Genomic DNA, 20,247 nt, shown 5'->3' with positions numbered 1-20,247 from the left:
CTTTATACCTTTTTTTGGGGGCAAACAAAATACCCAGCCTATTTTATGTCACAGTGAATTATAGATTTGCCATGCTAACCGTGGCAGCTAACAATATCAATAGTCAAATGTCCATAGCTCCACAGAGTATGGTTCAGTCTGTTGATTTGTTTTACTTTTTAAAACAAAATGTCAAAAGGTCTGAAAACTATAATGACATAGCATGGTCACAGTGTCCATCTTTTATATACAGTTTGTGGTTGTACAGCATGTCACGATAGACGGGGAACAGAGCAGAGCCATTTTGAAAGTGGACCTATCGTACACATTTCAGCTTGTAGTAGCCATCTGTAAAAGAATATCTTGGCATGATTCACAGTTGAAACTAATCCTTATTTATTTAGTTCATCCACTTTCAGCTACTGGGCACACCCCGAGTATAACAAAAACGCACATGCTTTTTGTCAGCTGGGCCAGTTGTTTCGTAATGGGTTTTTTTTTTTACGTAGCTTCTTTGGAACAGACTGAAAGAATTTGGCCTCGGGAAGAACAAAAGAACAAAGGCAGTGACACTGATTACTGTCATTGCAGTATGTTCCCATGATTTCAGGGGAACATACTTTGCATACATTTCCGTAATTGTTTCACTCAAGTTATATTTACTCATTTAGAATTTATGCTAGTTTTTAGGTTCAGATTGTGGTATAATTTTACCCAGTGTACTTTTTTTGATCATATTTATCATCTTGTCACGGATTTTGTAGAAAAGGAGGCAAATACAGTAGTGCTCATTCACTAATTTGTTTTGCTGACCGCTTACATTCAAAAAGTAATTTTCTTGTGAATTGGTTTTTAATCTGGTGTTTATGTTGTTTATTTGATCTATATATGTTCCTCAGTTGACTTATTAATTTCAAGGAACCTGAAACAGTACAGTGACTGTACTTTAAAGGTCATGTTATTACAAGCTTCTTTGCACTTCATTTTGAACATATCCTGATCATCGCTGTAGTAATCGGTAGTGAATTTCTATTTTTTTAATTTAAATATTTAAAATAATTAAATTGCCTATGAATTCATGCCATCTGTTTTTACACATTCAATTCTTACTAGAAACTTAATTCTTGAATGCACAGTGGCATGTCTGTGAAAGATAACGCATGCCATCATTTCAATGAAAGCTTTTGTAAAAATTTAATTCAGCCATCACTCTCGTGTTGGAAACGTCTTCACTCCTCTTCTTCTGATGCAAATCCCTGCTCATTAGCTTGTTGCTCCTGCTCCGTCTGCACCCGGATTGCAGGAATCGTGACGCGCCTCTTTCTTGCCAGGGAGAGAGCGATGCCCTTCTCGTAGTAAGCGCATTCGTTGATGAAGAAAGGATAGAGAGGTTCAGTGCCTTTATACCTCACTGTTTCTCCTGAGAACGTCTGGAACAGGGGGTCTTCAGGGTGGAGCAGGCAGAAGTCTCGGTCCTGTGAGGACAAGCAGATGGTTTAGGTGCTGAGCAACACCTGTCGGATTTAACAGGATTAACCATAAATACATAAAAGTGCCATAACAAAGCTCCAGTGGCTTAAAGTGCAATATCATTAAGTGATGCTAGGTGCTTATTTTTAAATGCAAATAAAAAAATCATATGTCATATGTCAGGAGCTAAATTTAAGAAGTGCAGAACAGTTTAAAAATACAATATACCAGACTGATAGTTATGCAACCATCCTATTCTCAGTAAACATCTCTACCAAAGCCTCCTCAGGTTGGTTGTGTTGACAAATTTAACGAAACTCCCAGACATTTCCAGCACATTTTTATTTTTACTTCAGCTTTTTTCTTATTTCAGTTTTCATTAAAGTTTCCTCAGTTGACTAAAGCTTAAAGCAGTTTAATCTATGTCGTCCACATTACACATTTCCCTTAAAAACCACAGTGTAAAGTATAATGGATAAAGACATTTATTTATTGCGTCTGCCTGTACAGCTGCTTCTGACATTTAGCGGTGTTAATCTTAAATAAATTGAACTGACTTGTTGTTTTTTTACTATCGAGGTTGGCATTGACCCAGTCAGCCTGCCTTTTAGCCACATGAATTAACTTAAAGGTGTTAATTTTTAATCCGGTCACCTTTGGCCATCCTTTTCCGTTTGGATTCCAAATAGGTGAAACAAAGATTTCAACTTAACACAAACCCTTGACAGGTATCATCTCTGGGACAAAGCTCCTTTAATAAAAAAGGCCTCACCTTGTGTTGTAATTGTTTATACTTTACAGTAAAAGAAAACGCACACTGACTGAATGAATCACTTCTGGACAGCAGGTGTGGCGACAGGCTAAATATAAAACTTGATTCATTCTTGCACAAACAGCTTTTGAGTTCAGACTGTGATTATTTTTCTTGGGACAAAGGGCCTTTCTTCTTCTTTTACAAGGATTTTCTTCTTAATTCTTCTATTTTATTGTCTCTATTGTTATTATTGTATTACACTGTAGTTTTTAATTTTATTGTTATTGTTAAGCACTTTGTGCAGCATCGGCTGTTGGAAATGTGCTATATAAATAAATCTGACCTTGACCTTGACCTTCTTCTTTGTTTGTGTTTTGTACATGTCTCGTACTTTATTGTTATAAAGTTTGTTTCTGATGTCATGTGCGCCTCTTCATACTTTACAGCCTCCCTGGTTATGTCTAACTTACATAATTGCTTGGCAGTAATTCAGTGTTTTGTTCCGAGGAGTTTTTTGCTTTTAAGTGAAGGTATCTCAGGCCGTACCTGGAGACAAGGATGAATGGCTGCTGTGATATTGCGGGTCTCGCTGTCTCTCGGGTAGTCGATGTGTTTAACCATGGTGAACACGTCCACAAATCCTCCCTCAAACACATTACCTGGTAATAAACAGAGAAGGTGGTTGAAACCAACTGAGAGCCTCAAAGATGCATTGTTTCAGCTCAGCCCGTAATATGTCTATAAAAATGTACCTGAGTTAAAGAGGCGGACCCAGTCAAGCATGTGCTGGACACCCACTTTCATTGCTGTATAGATGTTTGACCTCACCACGCCGTGAGGCTGAGGGCCGATCTCCATGGCTGCAGATCAAGGATTTAAATTGAGAGTTATCACGCACTAATGCCACTTTTGACTAGACTAGATTTATAAAAGCTGTAAAAACTTACCAAAGCCATGTTTTCCCAGTGAATCAAGGGAATAGGACTCTTTGTTGGACACATCAAAATGTAGGAATCTCATTGGTGTATCTGGCATCTCCCTCTAAAAAAACTCAAATTTTAGCTCACAAACATGCAGGGCGCAAAGATTTCACTAAACTAAGAAGCTGGTTTACTCACTTGCAGGTGTCTAAATATGTGCAGGCAGATCCAGTCACAGTCAGAGTATCCGATGAAGCACAGGCCCATGTTGGCAGTGGTGTTGTGGAGGTCGCAGACCAGATCCACTGCCTCCGGACTGCCCTTGGGTCCTAGCAGGGCGTTCAGCTCTCGGGACCTGATGATCTCATAGGGGGCCATGTCTGAGAAGGGACCACTGCGGGATAAAGAAAAATACAAAATAGCAGCACGCTCTTTGATTTTACAACTGACACCATGAGTGTTATCTCTGATTGTTGCCTTACTTGAGGGTGGCGTGGGTAAAGCAGCGGTTCAGATCAGTGTCTACGTATCGGCGACAATGCTGCATTGCCCGCGGGTTTGACAGCACCAGCAGCACCAACGCAGGCTTCGAGTCCTCCTCTTGCTCTTTCTTCATAACTTCTCTCTGCAGTTTCAGCAGCTCTCGCACCAAATACACACCGGACAGCTCATTGCCATGGGTACCTCCACACACGGCGACCCGGGGCAACCTTGGCAAAGGCACCATCTGGTCTACCTCCATCTGACTGAGAGCTGAGAGACTTTCCTGACTTATTGAACACTGTAAAGGGACAATTCCAGCTTAAAGGCACTGTACTGTAAATCAGCACTGAGATGCAAGACTCTTAAGGAGAAGCTTGATGTAAATCAGGGTGAACTGCCAGCTCAATATTCACAAATTATAGATGAATGAACGACAAGGAATAACACTGTACATTTTACCCAGTCTACCCCTCGCTGTTACCTTTCTCTTCCCTCTCCCCCTGCCGTTTACCCTCTTCCACCCTCTCCCAGGCTTTCATGCATTTTCACTGATTCAGCATTCCCATCCCTCCCTCTGTTCAGGCAGTTGCTGCCTGTTATACAAACTCTCACCGTTTCTCAACCACCTCCTGTCCACTGCACTGCACTGTACCACACTGTGTGGTAGGAAAGGGTGTGTCCCGAGTGTGATGGAGTGTGTCGGTCGCTTCCTGTAGTCACAGCATCAGTCAGGTTAGATGAGCTGAAAAGCCCCTCCCCAGCTTTCCCCGTATTCCCTGTTTCTCTTTGCCCCGTGTATAGGATGGTAGGTTCCAGTCTGCCTTTCAAAAAAAAAAAAAACTGGCTAAAAATAAATCTGCTGGCATGACACAGCAAAGAGAGGTGCCTGTGATGTGTACAATAGAAGAAGCAACTCCTTTGGAAGCAAGCAGGAGATTTAAAGGGAACACACAGGGAGGCGGACTATTTATAGACAAGTACATATAAGAAGTCAAATAGATTTTCTATTATCGTCAGGTGACTTTTCAAATACATATTTTCTGTATTTCTTTCTATTTTGTAATAGTTTTTACTAATTGTAAAAGTAGCTCAATCAGAACTGCGCTTCAAAGTGTTTCGATCAATCAAATGGGAAGGGACAGATAATTGTCACGCTATAAATGTAATGGATAAATTTAAAGAAAAGACCTTTTGTTGGTGAAAGGTGATGAAAAGTGTAAGAAGTGTACATGAAAACTCCAAAAGCAGGAAAAGCCCCACAGGAGGCTTGTTTTTACCCCCTCTCACCAGCGCTACTATGAAAATATACCAGTTTTGTTAAGTGGTTCATTTGGTTTATTTTCTCAGAGGGCATTTAAAGTCCAGTAACACACATCCATTCTGAGGCAGGAAACGCCATCCTGTGGCTCATTTTGTGGTGAGTAGCACCCTCTAGTGGACAAACTATATAACAGCATGCCTGTACAAAGCACAATTTTTCCATTCAAACATGATATTTATCAGATAATATACTCAGTGTTGACCTGTGAAATACACTAATCTGCTCCTATGACTTTAATTTTGAACCTTTACGTGTAATTTGCGTTGCCATTGTGTAGTATACATTGTGACTGAAATCCAGACTTTGAGCTTTAATTCAAGGGGTTTAGCAAAGTTTTCTTGTTTAGGAATTACAGCCTTACATATAAAACACAAAACGTTATATAGTAACCTGGTCAACTGACTGGCCAGCGATTTCATGGCCCAATGAAGTCTATTCCTGTATTATTTCTTTACAAATTAAACACATAAAAGATTTGGAGCTAAGTCCAAGTATTGAACTAGTGCTGGGTAGCTGTTCACTGGAACTTTAAATACACTGAACAAAAATATAAACGCAACACTTTTGTTACTGCTCCCATTCCCCATGGGATGGACATAGAGACCTAAAATTCATTCCAGATACACAATATAACCATCCCTCCCAAACAGTGGTCACAAATCAGTCCAAATGTGTGGTAGTGGGCACATCTGCTATATTGAGATAATCCATCCCACCTCACAGGTGTGCCACATCATGATCTGACATCATGAGTAGTGCACAGGTGTACCTCAGACTGCCCACAACAAAAGGCCACCCTGGAATGTGCAGTTTTGTCTCACAGCAAAATGCCACAGATGCCACAAGCAATGAGGGAGCGTGCAATTGGCATGCTGACAGCAGGAATGTCAACCAGATCTGTCGCCCGTGCATTGAATGTTCATTTCTCAACCATAAGTCGTCTCCACAGGCGTTTCAGAGAATATGGCAGCACATCCAACCGGCCTCACAACCGCAGACCTCGTGTAACCACACCAGCCCAGGACCTCCACATCCAGCAGGTTCACCTCCAAGATCGTCTGAGACCAGCCACCCAGACAGCTGCTGGAACAATTGGTTTGCACAACCAAACAATTTCTGCACAAACTGTCAGAAACCGTCTCAGGGACGCTCAACTGCATGCCCGTCGTCCTCATCGGGGTCTTGACCTGACTCCAGCTCGTCGCCGTAACAGACTTGTGTGGGCAAATGCTCACATTCGATGGCGTCTGGCACGTTGGAGAGGTGTGCGCTTCACGGATGAATCATGGTTCACATTGTTCAGGGCAGATGGCAGCTGAGAATGTCCCAGTTCTTGCATGGCCAGCATACTCACCGGACATGTCACCCATTGAGCATGTTCGGGATGTGCTTGACCGGCGTATACGACAGCGTGTACCAGTTCCCACGAATATCCAACAACCTCGCACAGCCATTGAAGTGGAGTGGACCAACATTCCACAGGCCACAATTGACAATCTGATAGACTCCATGCGACGATGTGTTGCACTGCATGAGGCAAATGGTGGTCACACCAGATACTGACCGGTTCTGGGTCCCCAGACCCCCAATAGCGCAAAAAATGGCACATTCCAGGGTGGCCTTTTGTTGTGGGCAGTCTGAGGTACACCTGTGCACTACTCATGATGTCAGATCAGCATCCTGATGTGGCACACCTGTGAGGTGGGATGGATTATCTCAATATAGCAGATGTGCCCACTACCACACATTTGGACTGATTTGTGACCACTGTTTGGGAGGGATGGTTATATTGTGTATCTGGAATGAATTTTAGGTCTCTACGTCCATCCCATGGGGAATGGGAGCAGTAACAAAAGTGTTGCGTTTATATTTTTGTTCAGTGTAGAAAGTTCAAAGAGATGCAAGTGGAAGAAGCGTCATTGGACTGAAAAACCCGAATAAACAAAAACACCTTCAGGATCAGCCAAAGCTTACACTGTGCACTTCAGTCACTTCCCCTTTCATTTAAAACCCACTGTGATAATGTACATTTAAAAATTACCAAAAAAAAATTAAACTATGTATCAATGTGTTTTAAAAACTAATTTAGTGAACCTTAAGAATGAAAACCTGGAAATGCAGATTAAAGAAAAACAGTATAAAGGTGCTGTTTGACATTAGAGCATTTATTTCAGTTTTTCTCTTTGTTAATACAAAATACTGAACAATGCCACGTCCCTCGCCCATCTGAGTCAAGTACTGAAACTCCCTTTTTTTGGAAAATGAAGCCTACCAATATTATGAGGAACCAAAAATACAAGGGAAAAAAAAGTCTACCTTACTACTACAATATGAATTTCTATACATTTATAAAATCAGTTATTTGCAATGATTTTCAATTCTTTATTCTTCACTTTTTAAGTACACTTACAATCAAAATTATGAAATGCACGCACACACACGCACACACACATACATATATCCTGTGTTTTTGGTGTCAACATGTAGTTGCATATGTATGAACATGTATTTTTTTTTTTATGTTTTCTTCACTCATTTGTCTGTTTTACAGTCAATACAAGAGCACAGCAAGTATCCTGCACTATTTAAAACCATTTTTTTGTTTTGTTTTTTGTTTTGTTTTTTTTTACAGTAAATTTGGTTACCGTTCACTTGATTAACAAAAATGTCAAAATATTATTCCAGCATTGTGGGAAAAAAAAAAGGGGGTAGTTTTATTATTTATTATTAAGGTAAACAGTTATATGAGACAATTTGCAACAACAAGTGCAGGTTCTTCATTTCTAAGGCAAAGAAAGGTTTTGTTTTTTTTTAGGCCTTGCCACACTACAATTTTCACTGTCATACTTCCCACTAGGCCTTGGTAAAGAAAAATAACCTAATTATAAACGTGATAGTGTGAAAGGTCATCTTTTTTTAAAGCACACTGCACAGTGGCCCTGTTGTAAAGTGATGGAAGAGCAGATAAGCAGTCATACATACGAGCACGCTACAACTTTCACTTCATTACGTTAAGACACTAAATCAGAGATTAACAAAAGAAAACTTGCTAATGTCTTGAAGGCCACCAGTTGACAGTTTAATGAAAATTACTTTTAATCATACCTGTATATAAATGTATATATTAATCAGGTTTTATCCCCCCCCCCTTTATTTTTTTTCTAGAGTTATTACCAAAGCAGATAATGCTATGGGTGACAACAGGAAAAACAAGAAACAAAAAATAAAACCCGAATCACCTCAATCAAACACTCTTGATCTGAAAAGACTGAGCAAACTTGATTTGGAAGCACTGCTCGTTTCACATCCTCCCACTCATGCTCAGCGGGACAAAAGAAAAAACAAACAAAACAAAAAAACTAAAAAAAAAACAAAACACAAAAGCACCCAAACAGCAAAGAAATTTTCATTCCAGTCCTCTCAGATATGTGACAGCAACGATGGGGAAACCAAATATGGGACGAGGGAGAGAAAACCCTGCTCTCCCTGTGGATCAGACAGCAGTGACCGTCCTGGAGATCTCTTAGAACAGAGAGCAACTGGAGGGGAGCAGCCGTCAGAGAAGGGGAACAGCAGGCCTTTGATGGTGTCTCTTCACGGCACTTTGCAGTCAATGCCAAGATCAAAAGATGTTGGGACAGCTCTCCCAGCTCCCGCGCTCCTTAGCTTCCCAGTAGCCTCCCTTATAGATGTGAATCTCCTCACCTGTGATTGGGTCCTCGCAGCGCTCGAACCAAAGTGCAAGATAGCTGTCATGAGGTGCGCCTGAAAGAGAGGGAAGGACAGAGGGGGGGGGAAAGAAAAAAAAAAAAAAAAAAAAAAGATCCCCAGAAAGTTAATGAGCTGCTCACTAGAGCAACATGAATTTCAACATGAAATGGAGACAGTTTAATCGATTTTTATCTAAAAAAGAAAAGAAAAGAAAGAAAAAAAAAAAAAGGAATACTTGCCTTTCAAGGAGGGATCGGTAACAGAGTCCTCATCGACAGCTTTGGAAGACAAAAGGGGATCACAGAGAATCGTTTTACCCCTTTGTTCCATGATTTTCCCCATGCAGAGAGGAGAGGAGTAAAGAAAAAGTGAAGCACAAACAAGTTCGATTCTAACCTTCTTCTGATTGACTCGAGGTGCGTTGGCTTGCGGCCTCCCTCTCTCTCTCACGGCGGGCGGTGCGCTGCTTCTCCTCCAGCCGCTGCTTCTCAGCATTGGCCTCGTCCCAGCGACCTTCCTCCATTAAGCGCTGGTCAGGCCGCCGTCGGCTGTCTGTGGGAGCCACGCCCTCTTCAGGCTCGTTCAGGGTCAAGGCCAAGGCAGTAAAGTAGTACATGGTTTCTGCTCCATCGCTGAGGAGGATGACGGAGCACAGCACAGCAGCGCTTTCAGTCACACAAAACTACACCCTGATACTGGCATTGATGCCATCCATGTTTAGGTCTAATGTTTATTTCTGCTTCAGAAAGCTATGTGCGCACCTCTAAATCGTAACTAATGCAGCACAGCCCGGTTTTACTTTTTAGAACAGCACTTACGGTAAAGGGTTTCTTCTCCACAACTCTCTGGCTTTAAGGGTCTGATAGACTGTCTTCTGTTTGCCCTCAGTGCCGTTCTCGCCTCCTCGGCTGCTCTGCATCACCTTGGAGAACTCCATCTTCTCGTCCCATGTGCCCGACAGCACGTAGTGTGCCTTTCCATCTTTATCCATTACCACACCTGTAACCTAAAAACAGAAGAGAGGGGAGGTTACCACAATATACCGCCTGTATATTAAAATTTGTCTGTTGGTTCAAACTTGATGCACCTACTGTGTGTGAGTTTTCTTTCAAAGCAAGTCAGAGAAAAACAGACTACATCTATTCAGGTCTTCTGCATCTTTCTCACCTTTCTGGCTACATCTCTGGAGAAGTAGCTGTAAGGAGCAAACTTTAAGTGGCAGCGGTCTCCGGTGGTGTGGTTTACTACGTCTATCTCACCAGACTGGAAGGGAAACACAGGGATACACAGTGAGGAGGGGGAAAAAAAAAAAAAAAAAAAATCACAAGTGGGGATGATATCGACTAGATAAAAATTTTACTTCACACTCAAGTTAAAATGCTGCAACGCAATGCTCTTACTCTACTTTTTATCTGTAGAGTAAAAATTAGAACTGGAAGCAAAGAAATGGGGTATTTTAATGCTATGTGATGGCAACCAGCCATGGCAAATTCATTTATATAGCACATTTCATTACATGTGAACTCTTTGCGATTAACCAATAAAAAAAACAAATCAGACTTTGCAAAGGAATAAAATACACTGTAACACATACAAACACACAGAGTAAAATCCCGAGTCTGTCTGTGAAGGCAGGCATAGTTGCAACTGACCTTTAGGTCAGCAGGCAGCTTGTTTCAAAGAACAGGCGAGCACTAACAGAAAGCTCCCTTAGCACACTCGAATCTAAATCTGAGAGGAGTGAGAAGAGCTGCCCCTGATGACCTGAGAGGTTTGACCTTGTTATAGACACTAAGTCAGAGGTGTACCGGGAGGCCTAAAGACAGAAAGCTATATTAACAAAAAGAAGGACTAAAAGGTAATTCTGTACTGAACTGTAAGTGAACTAAGTGACCGCAGTACAGATTCCTGGGTTGCTTGTTGTGTTTTAGAAAACTAGTCTCTGACAACAAATATCTTCAACACCTCTCTGTTAAATTACAAAAGTTTTTAGACATCCAGTCTAATCAATCATTAGTGTGTGAGGTTACATCAGAGGGAAATGATAAGTACAACTATGTTTAATCTGCATAAGAATGATATTTCGATTCTTTAAGATGGGACCAAGCAGGAATACGTAAAGGTTAAAGAGTAATGGACCAAGGACAGAGCCCTGAGGAACCCCAGATGCTACCAAGTGAAACTTGAAAACTTCTAAATTTTAGATATGAGAACCAATCGAGAACCTGACCTGTTAAAGTGAGTTAAAGCTGTTAAACAAACTGCCAAATAAATGGGAGGGCAGTAGTGGGAAGGGCACCCTGCGTAAAAATCTGCACAGAATGAGTTATGCAGATCTCTGATGACTAACATGTACACGTGTACGTGCAGGAGATTAGATAAGTGTACGGATGTGCTGAAGTACACCCTTTCAAAAGTTTTCTTTGTGCGTTTTCTTTTTGGTATCCACCCTGCATATTAATGTCATTGTGAATCACTGAAGCGATTAAAGGCGTCAGTAACTCTATTCAAATGTCACTTCTTTGTTAATGTTACTAGCATGAGAACTTGTTATTGTCTCTCCATAAAAGACATCATGTCAATCATATCGTGGCAAAGCTGGTTGTAAAAGATAAACCCATGTTTATTTTTCCTTGTTAGGAGCGTCATAACAGATCCTTTCTTGCTCTTCATTCCTGCCTCCTCTGCAGATCAGGCCCTGTGGCCCTGCAACGACGTGTCCGAGCGTCTCACCTGATCGATCCAAAGTTTTCCGACAATGATGTTGTGCACCGTGGTGTTAACTTTCTTCCATGTGTAGTGATTATTGCTCTTCTCAAAGACTGCATGAATTGTGCCTGTGACGAAGAAAAGAAATATGAAACAAACTAAAAAAAAACAAAAAGCAAAGCAAAACCTTTGTTCATTAGTAATTACCGTTTTATGGTTCAACTAAAGAAAGGTGTGGGCTGGTACACTCTTTAGTCACTTATAAATTCTGATGATAGTTGTGTGTACATCTTTTGTCCTTGACACTATGGAAGAATGGTATGCTTTGTTTTCTAACCTAGCTTGCCTCTTACCCAAAGGCATAATGGAGAGGTATTTCCCCCTGAACTTGCTCGCAACTGTGATTTCTTGTCTCAACGTCCAGCCACGATCAGAGATAGCATGATGTGCAGCAGCAGGTGGGTGGTGACTCACCTGGAAAGAGAAAATGTTTTTCTGATGCAACAAAACATCAAGTCCTATTCTTTGTGAGTCTGAGTCATCCCCAATAGATGTGACTCACATTTAGTCTCATAAATCTGACATGTGACATGACAGCTTTTACACACACACACACACACACACACACACACACACACACACACACACACACACACACACACACACACACACACACACACACACACACACACACACACACACACACACACACACACCCTCCATTTGATTTCCTCCTCTACAAATAATCTATTCAGGATCAACCAGTGACTTTAGATTGTTTTAGGTTGGTGTATTTTATGACAAGAAGGGGCAGAAATATGACACTTTTTGATTTTTTTTTTTTTAAAAAGTCGCCACTTCATGTCTCCATATTAAAAAAAAAAAAATAATAATAATAATAATAATAATTCTGGTTCCCTGCCAGCATGTTCAACCCCAACTGCGCAGAAAAAGGAAGCAAGATTCTCTCTTAATGCCAAGTCAGTGGGATTTTTTTTAATTCCTCCTTTCTGACATTCAATCTCTCTTGGGTTACAGTTCTCGGTTGGAAAACTTCCATTCTCTTGGTTTTTTTCCTCCCTCACCTGCTCACATAGGGAGCGGTAGCCACTTTCTCTCTTGCGGTCCAGCTCATACGTTTCTCCCAGCAGAGGGTTGAAAGGCTTTCCCGTGCGGTAGACTGTGGTGGAGTAGGCAGACACTGCGAAGGCGGCCACGTAGCACATCTGCTCCAAAGAGTTCTGACACTTTGCGGCCTTATCCAGCAACTCGTGGTACTCGAGGTCCTCAGACAACCGCTGCAGCATGGAGATGGGCTCATTGAAATTAACCTAGAAAGCAAAATGTTTGAAATTTACTTTTATATTTGTGTTATGTATTAATTCCAGCAACAAATCTCACACATGGCTAAGACGTGGATCTGAACCTGATTCAAAAAGCTAGACTGGGTAGAAGTGACCACAGGCTGATCTGTTCAATTCGGTTCTATACTGTCCTGTGTGCATCTGCAGCAGTGCACTGCTTCCTTCTGGGAGAGCTTTGTTAGCACAGAGGAAGCTAATAGCAAAGAGTCAGCAGTTTTTGAGCAATTTCACACTTGCTGCAGTAGTTTGTGACTTAACCACAAACTGTGGTCAGGTTTGTGTTCCCTCTTCACTTCTTGGAAAGTTTTTATTACGCTTTCGGTGACCTTAAGAGTTGTTGTCAGCATATGCATCTGTCTCCACTCTGCTACACTCAATGTGAGCGAGGCCCATCACACACACACTGACACTTGCTATGTAGTGTCACTTCAGTAAAAGTATATATGTGTAGATTGTTAGATAGGTACAGGTATGGTTTGGGTAACGTCTTCTGTTTGGAAAGACCAAATAGAAAAGCTTTTAACAGAAAACCTGTATTGCCAGTTTCTGAAAATCTGCTAATTTAGCCTTTTGCTTAAGCAAAGCCCAAGCCATTTTCTAAACCACAACCATAGATGGGTCAGCAGTGACCTGGCGGGTAGTGTTGCTAAGCTACAGGAAGTCGACATGTGTCAATGTCAAAGTATCTCTGTAATGTGGCAGAGACAAAACTCTTTATTGTTAGAGTGGGGGCAGGGCGACACAATGGCAGTGATAAGTTGACAGAACAAAGCCAAATCAAACACGTGACCATTTATCTCAGCAGTGATCAGTCTGACAAATCAGTTTGTCTGGACTCCTATAAAAAGCCGTGATGGTAGCTCATTTTAGACAACTCTGCTGACCCACATCCTACAAGTGACCTACAGTCGATTTCACAAATAAACAAAATCTGGGCAGATTTGCCGATAAACATCTTCAAAAGCTCTCGCAGAATGCTGACAACCCTTACAGCGGAAAAAGGACAGGGATCAGTATCTACGCTCCAATTTCGTCACACTGAACTGACTGCTGCCACATTCTGAAGGCACTGCGGTGGCATTTAATGATGAGCTTATCATAGATTTTGTATTTTTACTGTAAACGCACACAAACCATATTTCCAATGTGGTTTTAACTTGGGGTAGGAGGGGTGTTAAAAGGCACCCAAATCTTTCATTAATTGAATATTATGAGTAAGACACAAATATTTTAACACTCAAACTCTTTGAGTCTGACTGTCCAAAATGAAGCTGATCAGACGTCTTTTTCAACAGGTGAACAACGAAGCACACATGGAAGAACAACAAGCTTTCAGTAACTCTGACTGGACGTTCAGTAAGAAATCCTTACAGGCATCGGGATCTTAGACAGCTCTTTGCCGATGCAGTTTTTCATGATGCTCCAAAGGTTGAGGGAGTAGTTTGGTTTGTCTGGGATGCGTGTCCGCCTCTTCTTTAAGGGTACCAGCTCCTGGGAGGGGGACTCCTGGTTCATCGCAAGAGGCTCCTCGTTAAGCTAAGAAGCAGAAACGTTTATCAATATAAAACGGAAATGTTTTTGATTTATTACCATAGCAACAAAATCATGTTTAAAGAATATCCATACAACACCCGTCCTACTGCAGCTTTTCATTCAGACTGTGTTATTTTAAAAGATGGGATACAGCATTATAATAAGATTTCAATGATTCGGACAGAATGAGGCCTACCGACTGATCATCTGCACACAATTCACTATTGAGGCCGCTGATATTACTGCTTGACCTTCTGTAAGAGATCAAAAAAAAGCAAATAGATTCTGTTAGTGACGTGAACGTTACTAGTTAATCAGGTATTTTCACATATGAGAAAAGAGAGGCTTAAAAAAAAAGACCTGATACACACACACACACACACACACACACCAATCTGTCATTACACAATTTGATTGACTTAAGATAAATACATACTGGAATGTGATACAAGGAAGTGGTCTAAATATATAAAAACAAAGACAAGCCACACACAAAGTCTTGGGGAAAACCCCTAATTAACTCCATCTGTCAATCTGTACCGACGGGTAAAGGGAAAGATACCGACTTGTGAAACTGGGGGTCCGCAGGTACAGTGATAAACTCGGGGGCTTCTTCCATGGCATCAAAGAACTCATTGTCATCATCCTCATCACTGGCCTCACCTTTTCCAGGCCCAGCAGCACCTTAACACAAACAAACATCTAAGTTTTCCCTATACAGAAGCTTAAAGATGATTCTCCAGGTATCACAAAAACAATAAAACAACATGTAATATAGAGCAGGTGTGTCGAACTCCAGGCCCCGGGGGTCTGTGTCCTGCAGGTTTTAGATGTGTCCTTGATCCAACACAGCTGATTTTAATGACTAAATTACCTCCTCAACATGTCTTGAAGTTCTCCAGAAGTCTGGTAATGAACTGATCATTTGATTGAAGTTTTAGATCTCACCCAGGGTGAGATCTAAAACCTACAGGATGCCGGCCCTCAAGGCCTGGAGTTTGACACCTCTGATTCAGAGCATTTAAAGTGTTAAAACAAAAATTTAAAACAAACAAACAAAACAGGAAGTTGCAATTCCTCACATCTGGTTACATGGAATCAGAATCAGGTAATCACGGGTACTGCTACTTGTAAAACTTGACTTCACATTTACCTGATAATTGCCAAGGGGATTTCAAATGGGGGTTTAGTCAATAACGGAGTAATTAAAAAGTTTGATGAGACTGAAACTGATAATGTTCTTTTAGTTTCACATCTTGATTCTATTTTTCTTGCTAAGTGCTTGATCACAAGGACTCTCGTATGTCAGCCACAGAAAATCTTGGTCACCCAGGAGTTAGCATCTCCCTGGTTCCCCTGATAAAAAGCCAATGAAATTTTTCGCAGGCTCTTGGATTACCACTGAAAAATATCTCTGTGGGAAATGAGGTTTAATGAGTTTTGTTCAGAAATCGAAGTCGAATGCAAACAGTTGGTGGCCCCACATCTTTGATTTCGAAAGAGTTGTACGCCACATGTACCTGATAAGAGTTATAATAGTTTAGTATTTTATTTTCATTTCACTTTGACTTTTGGTTTTGAATTCAGTTTAATTTCATTTAGTTTTCAGAATCGATTTTCATATTTCAGTTTAGTTTTTGTTGTTTGAAAAATTAGTTTTAGTTTAGTTTTTATTATTTTCAGGGTTAGTTTACTCTTTTTACTTATTGTATGGAGGTCAGAAGTACGATTTACAAAATAAGTGCTGGTATTACAATAAAAACTTTCTGAAAACATTAACTCACACTCTTGTAGAATGTCAATAGACATGTGCATCATCCTTCATTGTTATCTTGTCAGAATCACAACTTACCTTTATTGTCTGGACTAGCATTAGCCTGTGCGGCTCCTCTGAATGCTCGCTCGAGGTGATTGTGCTGTTTGGCCAGTTGCTCTAAAGTCTCCTCCAGCCGCACTCTCTGCTCCCGCTCAGCCTGCAGGGCCTTTTGCCATCGCTTGCTGTGAGTTTGTGCCAGCGTCAAGAAGTCTCGGCACGCCTGAGAAGCATAACATTGAAACACTTTTCAATGTGTTTCATTGAAAAGCTGCGCAGTAATACATAGACAAGGTCTTCTCTGGTATATATACATTATATATTAAAAACTCAGAGATCAACACACAAGGATGTCAGACTTACATTGATCATGGCGTTAGAGGTGATGCGGAACAGAGTGGCTCTTTCTGTGACTTGGCGAATCTTATCCCCAGCCTCTCCAGTCAGACGTAAACCATCCAGTTCTGCTAATGACCTGAAAAAAATATGAACTTTGGATGTTTGGACAATATGTAGTCAATTTACACATCAATGATTTTATAACAGGACTCTTCTGCAAATGGTACAAAACATCTGAATATGGCACTGAATTACCAAACCTACAGAATTATAACTTCAAATTTAGAGCTCACATAGTAGACTAGTAGAGACATGAGGCATAAATGAGACTGTTGCCTGAAGATTAAAGCAAAGAGCAAGGCAAAATGGGTTTAAGTCTGACCTCTGGAGGGCAGAGCCATGCTTTGAGATCAGATCGTTGCAGGTGCTCAGATCCTCCACTTTGTTGCTCAGGGTTCTGAGAGCAGACTGGACTTCTGAATTTTGTGACCCACCACCTTGTGTGATGCGTGGTGACGATGAAGGGAAGTCATCGCCCGAGTCATCTGTTAGGAAATCAAACAAAAGGAAAGGAAAATTAAATAAATAAATAAATAAATAAATAAATACATACATACATACATACATACATACATACATACATACACTTGCTAGCCACTTTCTAAGGTACACTGTTGAACTGCTTGTTAATATCAAATATCTAATCAGCCAATCACATGGCAGCAACTGAGTGCATTTAGGATTGGTCAATGCGACCTGCTGAAGTTCAAACTGTGCATCAGAAAGGGGAAGAAGTGTGATTTAAGAGACTCTTAAAGTGTCATGGCTGTTGAGAAGATATTCAGTGAGCAGCTGTTCTCTAGACAAAAAAATGCCTTTCTGATGTCAGAGGTCAGAGGACAGAGGACAGTCAGACTGCTTCATCTGACAGGAAAGCAACAGTAACTGAAATAACTACTCTTTACAAGCCAAGGTGTGCAGAAGAGCTTTTCTGAAGGAACAACACGTCCAACATCACATACAAATGGACTCCAGCAGCACAAGATCAGGCCGGGTGCAACTTCTGTCAGCTAAGAGCAGGAAACTGAGGCTCCAATTCACACTGGCTAATCAAAGATTGGGACAAACATTGACCTGATGAGACTTGATTTCTGCTGCAACATTCAATGTTTCAGGCCGCTGCTGGTGTTTTTACTAAAGGTCCCAGAGTGTGTCCACTCCATAGTACCAACTGAGCATCATTCAAACACCACAGTCTACTTGAGTATTGCTGCTGGCTATGTCCAGCTCTTTATGACCACAGTGTACCCATCTAGTACACTGCCCGGCAAGATAACACAGCATGTCACAAAGCTCAAAACATCTCAGACTGTTTTCTTGAACACGACAATGAGTTCGCTGTGTTCAAATGAACTCCAATCACCAGATCTCAAGCCAATAGAGCACCTTTAGGGTGTGGTTAAACATCATGGATGTGCAGCCAACAAATCTGCAGCAACTGTGTGATGCTATAATGAAAATACAGACTAAATTTTCTGAGGAATGTTTGCAGCACCTTGTTGAATCTTGTTGAAAGGAAAAGGGCGTCCAGCCCAGTAGACACAAGGTGTACCTAACAAAGTGGACATGCGTGTAAATATGTACAGAAGCACTAAATAATTCCCCTGAAGTCTGTTTTACCTGACTCTGCCTGCATGCGGACAGCCTTGGCTTTGGCCAGCTCCAGGGCAGTGATCCATCGCTGACGTTCCACCTCACAGCTGGCCTTGAGGTGATATGTTTGTGCCCCTCCATTGGAGATGACAAAGTTGCAGGCATCATCCACAGTGATAGTAGCTGTAGCCAAGTTGATGGTGCCCCGACACGTGTGACCCATCTCTGCCTGGGTCCTAATAATCAGAAGAGCCTCATTTGAATTTGGGAATAAAAAGTAACTAAAAAGAAAAGAGAAATATCCTTAAACTATACCAGTGTTCTACAGAAAGGTGTACCTGTAGTATGACAGCAGCCCATTGCTCAGCACAAACCACCTCCGCTGATAACCTTTGATGTAATTTGTCCACTTGAACACCCATCCTTTGTATGTGTCTCCAGGAGGGGTGGGAGTGGGGGTCTTGGCTTCTGACATCACACCCCCTAAACTTAAGCTACAGACTGGAGGGACCTTGAGGGGGAAGATGGAAAGTTGTATCATTTACATAACAAGACTGGCTGATACAGTGATTCGGTGAATCAATTAGGAGCCAGTTCCTTGAATTCTCAGGTGTGACCATTCTCGGCGTTCCCCAGGCGAGGCTTTAATTTAACTGAAATTGCTTTTGCAATGTGGGTGCACTGGGTTTGGAACAATCTGGTTAAGGACTAAGGTTGCAAAAACAGCATCTTGCTTTAAATCACATGCTTTCATCCTGTTTTTTTAGGCCCCCATGTGAAGCCTTCTGGTTAAGATGTTTGCATTTCATTCACCTTCTGATTACCTTTCCCCCCCCCCTTGCTCTCGATGTCATTTGTCAACCTCTGCTTTCAAAGGTGCTATATAAATACAGTCTTAGTATTGTGACTTGTTTCATCAGCACAACAATGGACAGAACACGTTTTTTTTTTTTTTATAAAAAGTTCCACAAATGTAATTCACTGAGCTCTTACAAAGTAAATTTTAACAGTTGTTATATAACCTGAATATATAAAACACCTGAATATCTCTGGATTTTAAACCAATGGTCCAAATTTAATGTTAGTTTGAACTGTGTGAAGTCAAATTCACATTTTCTGACATTCTTAAACACAAACAATTTCACTTCTTTTCATTGACTACAACCCTACTTCCAAGCTGAAAGTCTTTAATATTGATTATTAATGAGTGTCAACACTGATCTTTGAGTGTGCAATGACAGGTCAAAGGTCGGCCGAGAGATCAATACATACCGACTACTCGTGACACGTTTTACCAAAATTAATTATTATTTTCGCCTGATGAAGAGATTAATAAAAACTTTTAGTGTTATTTTGTCTTCTTACTGATAAATAGTCCAAATATTAACAGTTTTGAGTCAGATTAATTGTCAGTCTAATTCAGTCCAATTCTCTTTTAGGGAAAATTACTGTAATTTAAGGGGCAAACAGAACAACAACAACAACAGGTTTTAACAACAGTAACTGGATAAATAAATCAGATAAATCTGAACATACTGACGAACTTGACAACAGAGGTTAGCCTACATTAGCCCCAGTTAAGATAAATGACAGTGTCGGTAACAACAATTCATCGCTGATAGGAGCTTAAAGTGAATAAACTCAATCTGACACGATTGTTCCAAGTTATTTAGCTAGTGTCTGCATATTTAAAAAGCATTGCGAAGAAGAGCAAATGCTAAACATTGGCTTCATCACTAGCTAGCTTTCAAACTCGCCGATGGCTAAATGTTTACCTTGACGTGTCCAAAATGAAAGATCGGGCAACCAGCAGCCGGGTGAAGTCACTGCTAACTCTGATACCCATACGACACTGGCTAGCTGAGGAGGCTAACAAACCAACACAAGGCAGCTAATGGGGCAAACAAACAGACCGAAGACGTCGACGGCAACAACAGTGCGACTTTAAAACGAAGTGACAGCAACACGTTTTATTGCTGCCCCTCAATATTTGCGTGTATAAGGTTCATTCTACAGCTGCGTACACCCACAAATATCTATAGCTAGCTAGCTACATCTAACTAGCCTAATGTTAGCTCGCTGGTTACACCCGGTGCAGCAGTGCTGGGTCTCCGTGTGGAAACACGCAGCTATGGCTAACTACGTTTAGCATTAAGCCAAACTACACATCTTGACACATTTAATTCATTTATAAAGCA

At 41.1% G+C, this 20,247-nt stretch overlaps 2 protein-coding genes across 4 annotated transcripts; both read right to left on the bottom strand.

The window, feature by feature from the left end:
- Window positions 1-1,201: 1,201 nt before the first annotated feature.
- On the bottom strand, window positions 1,202-4,542 carry LOC147335817 (N-acyl-aromatic-L-amino acid amidohydrolase (carboxylate-forming) B-like). Of its 2 annotated transcripts, XM_086287558.1 has the most exons (7): window positions 4,219-4,542; window positions 3,606-3,904; window positions 3,322-3,517; window positions 3,151-3,244; window positions 2,956-3,063; window positions 2,750-2,862; window positions 1,202-1,454 (listed from the first exon to the last, which is right to left on the bottom strand). In XM_086287558.1, the coding sequence occupies exons 2-7, from the start codon at window positions 3,863-3,865 to the stop codon at window positions 1,209-1,211; spliced, it is 1,017 nt and encodes a 338-aa protein (XP_086143684.1). In that variant the 5' UTR covers window positions 3,866-3,904; window positions 4,219-4,542; the 3' UTR covers window positions 1,202-1,208. The 2 variants fall into 2 exon arrangements, with proteins under 2 accessions (XP_086143684.1, XP_086143683.1); XM_086287557.1 differs by lacking the exon at window positions 4,219-4,542 and having other exon boundaries at window positions 3,606-4,093.
- Window positions 4,543-7,295: 2,753 nt separating this feature from the next.
- LOC147335816 (oxysterol-binding protein 1-like) lies at window positions 7,296-20,172 on the bottom strand. 2 transcript variants are annotated; one of them, XM_086282489.1, is made up of 17 exons: window positions 19,825-20,171; window positions 18,388-18,560; window positions 18,077-18,285; window positions 16,779-16,941; window positions 16,421-16,532; window positions 16,097-16,280; window positions 14,811-14,928; window positions 14,441-14,498; window positions 14,083-14,247; window positions 12,433-12,678; window positions 11,701-11,821; window positions 11,372-11,475; window positions 9,806-9,901; window positions 9,457-9,644; window positions 9,035-9,270; window positions 8,878-8,916; window positions 7,296-8,692 (listed from the first exon to the last, which is right to left on the bottom strand). In XM_086282489.1, exons 2-17 carry the CDS (start codon window positions 18,522-18,524, stop codon window positions 8,550-8,552), a joined length of 2,319 nt encoding a protein of 772 aa, XP_086138615.1. In that variant the 5' UTR covers window positions 18,525-18,560; window positions 19,825-20,171; the 3' UTR covers window positions 7,296-8,549. The 2 variants fall into 2 exon arrangements, with proteins under 2 accessions (XP_086138615.1, XP_086138625.1); XM_086282499.1 differs by lacking the exon at window positions 8,878-8,916 and having other exon boundaries at window positions 19,825-20,172.
- Between the last annotated feature and the right edge of the window lie 75 nt (window positions 20,173-20,247).

This window comes from Aulonocara sp. 'chitande type north' Nkhata Bay, linkage group LG3 (genome assembly GCF_057382095.1).
Source record: "Aulonocara sp. 'chitande type north' Nkhata Bay isolate Kocher_YH1m ecotype deep benthic linkage group LG3, A_spYH_male_GT1.1, whole genome shotgun sequence".
NCBI classification, from domain to species: domain Eukaryota; kingdom Metazoa; phylum Chordata; class Actinopteri; order Cichliformes; family Cichlidae; genus Aulonocara; species Aulonocara sp. 'chitande type north' Nkhata Bay.
Note: the sequence above shows the minus strand (reverse complement) of the source record. Positions and strands in the feature narration are given on the sequence as shown.

What these genes read in the sequence shown, in the direction of transcription:
- LOC147335817 (XM_086287558.1), bottom strand. Translation starts at nt 3,865, where the DNA reads ATGGAGGTAGACCAGATGGTGCCTTTGCCAAGGTTGCCCCGGGTCGCC. An exon ending in ACATATTTAGACACCTGCAA is followed by an intron (nt 3,245 to 3,321) that starts GTGAGTAAACCA and finishes GAGTTTTTTTAG; the next exon opens with AGGGAGATGCCAGATACACC. An exon ending in GGTCCGCCTCTTTAACTCAG is followed by an intron (nt 2,863 to 2,955) that starts GTACATTTTTAT and finishes GTTTATTACCAG; the next exon opens with GTAATGTGTTTGAGGGAGGA.
- LOC147335816 (XM_086282489.1), bottom strand. Translation starts at nt 18,524, where the DNA reads ATGTCAGAAGCCAAGACCCCCACTCCCACCCCTCCTGGAGACACATAC. An exon ending in TGCTAGTCCAGACAATAAAG is followed by an intron (nt 14,929 to 16,096) that starts GTAAGTTGTGAT and finishes GTTTGTGTTAAG; the next exon opens with GTGCTGCTGGGCCTGGAAAA. An exon ending in GCGGACCCCCAGTTTCACAA is followed by an intron (nt 14,499 to 14,810) that starts GTCGGTATCTTT and finishes GATCTCTTACAG; the next exon opens with AAGGTCAAGCAGTAATATCA.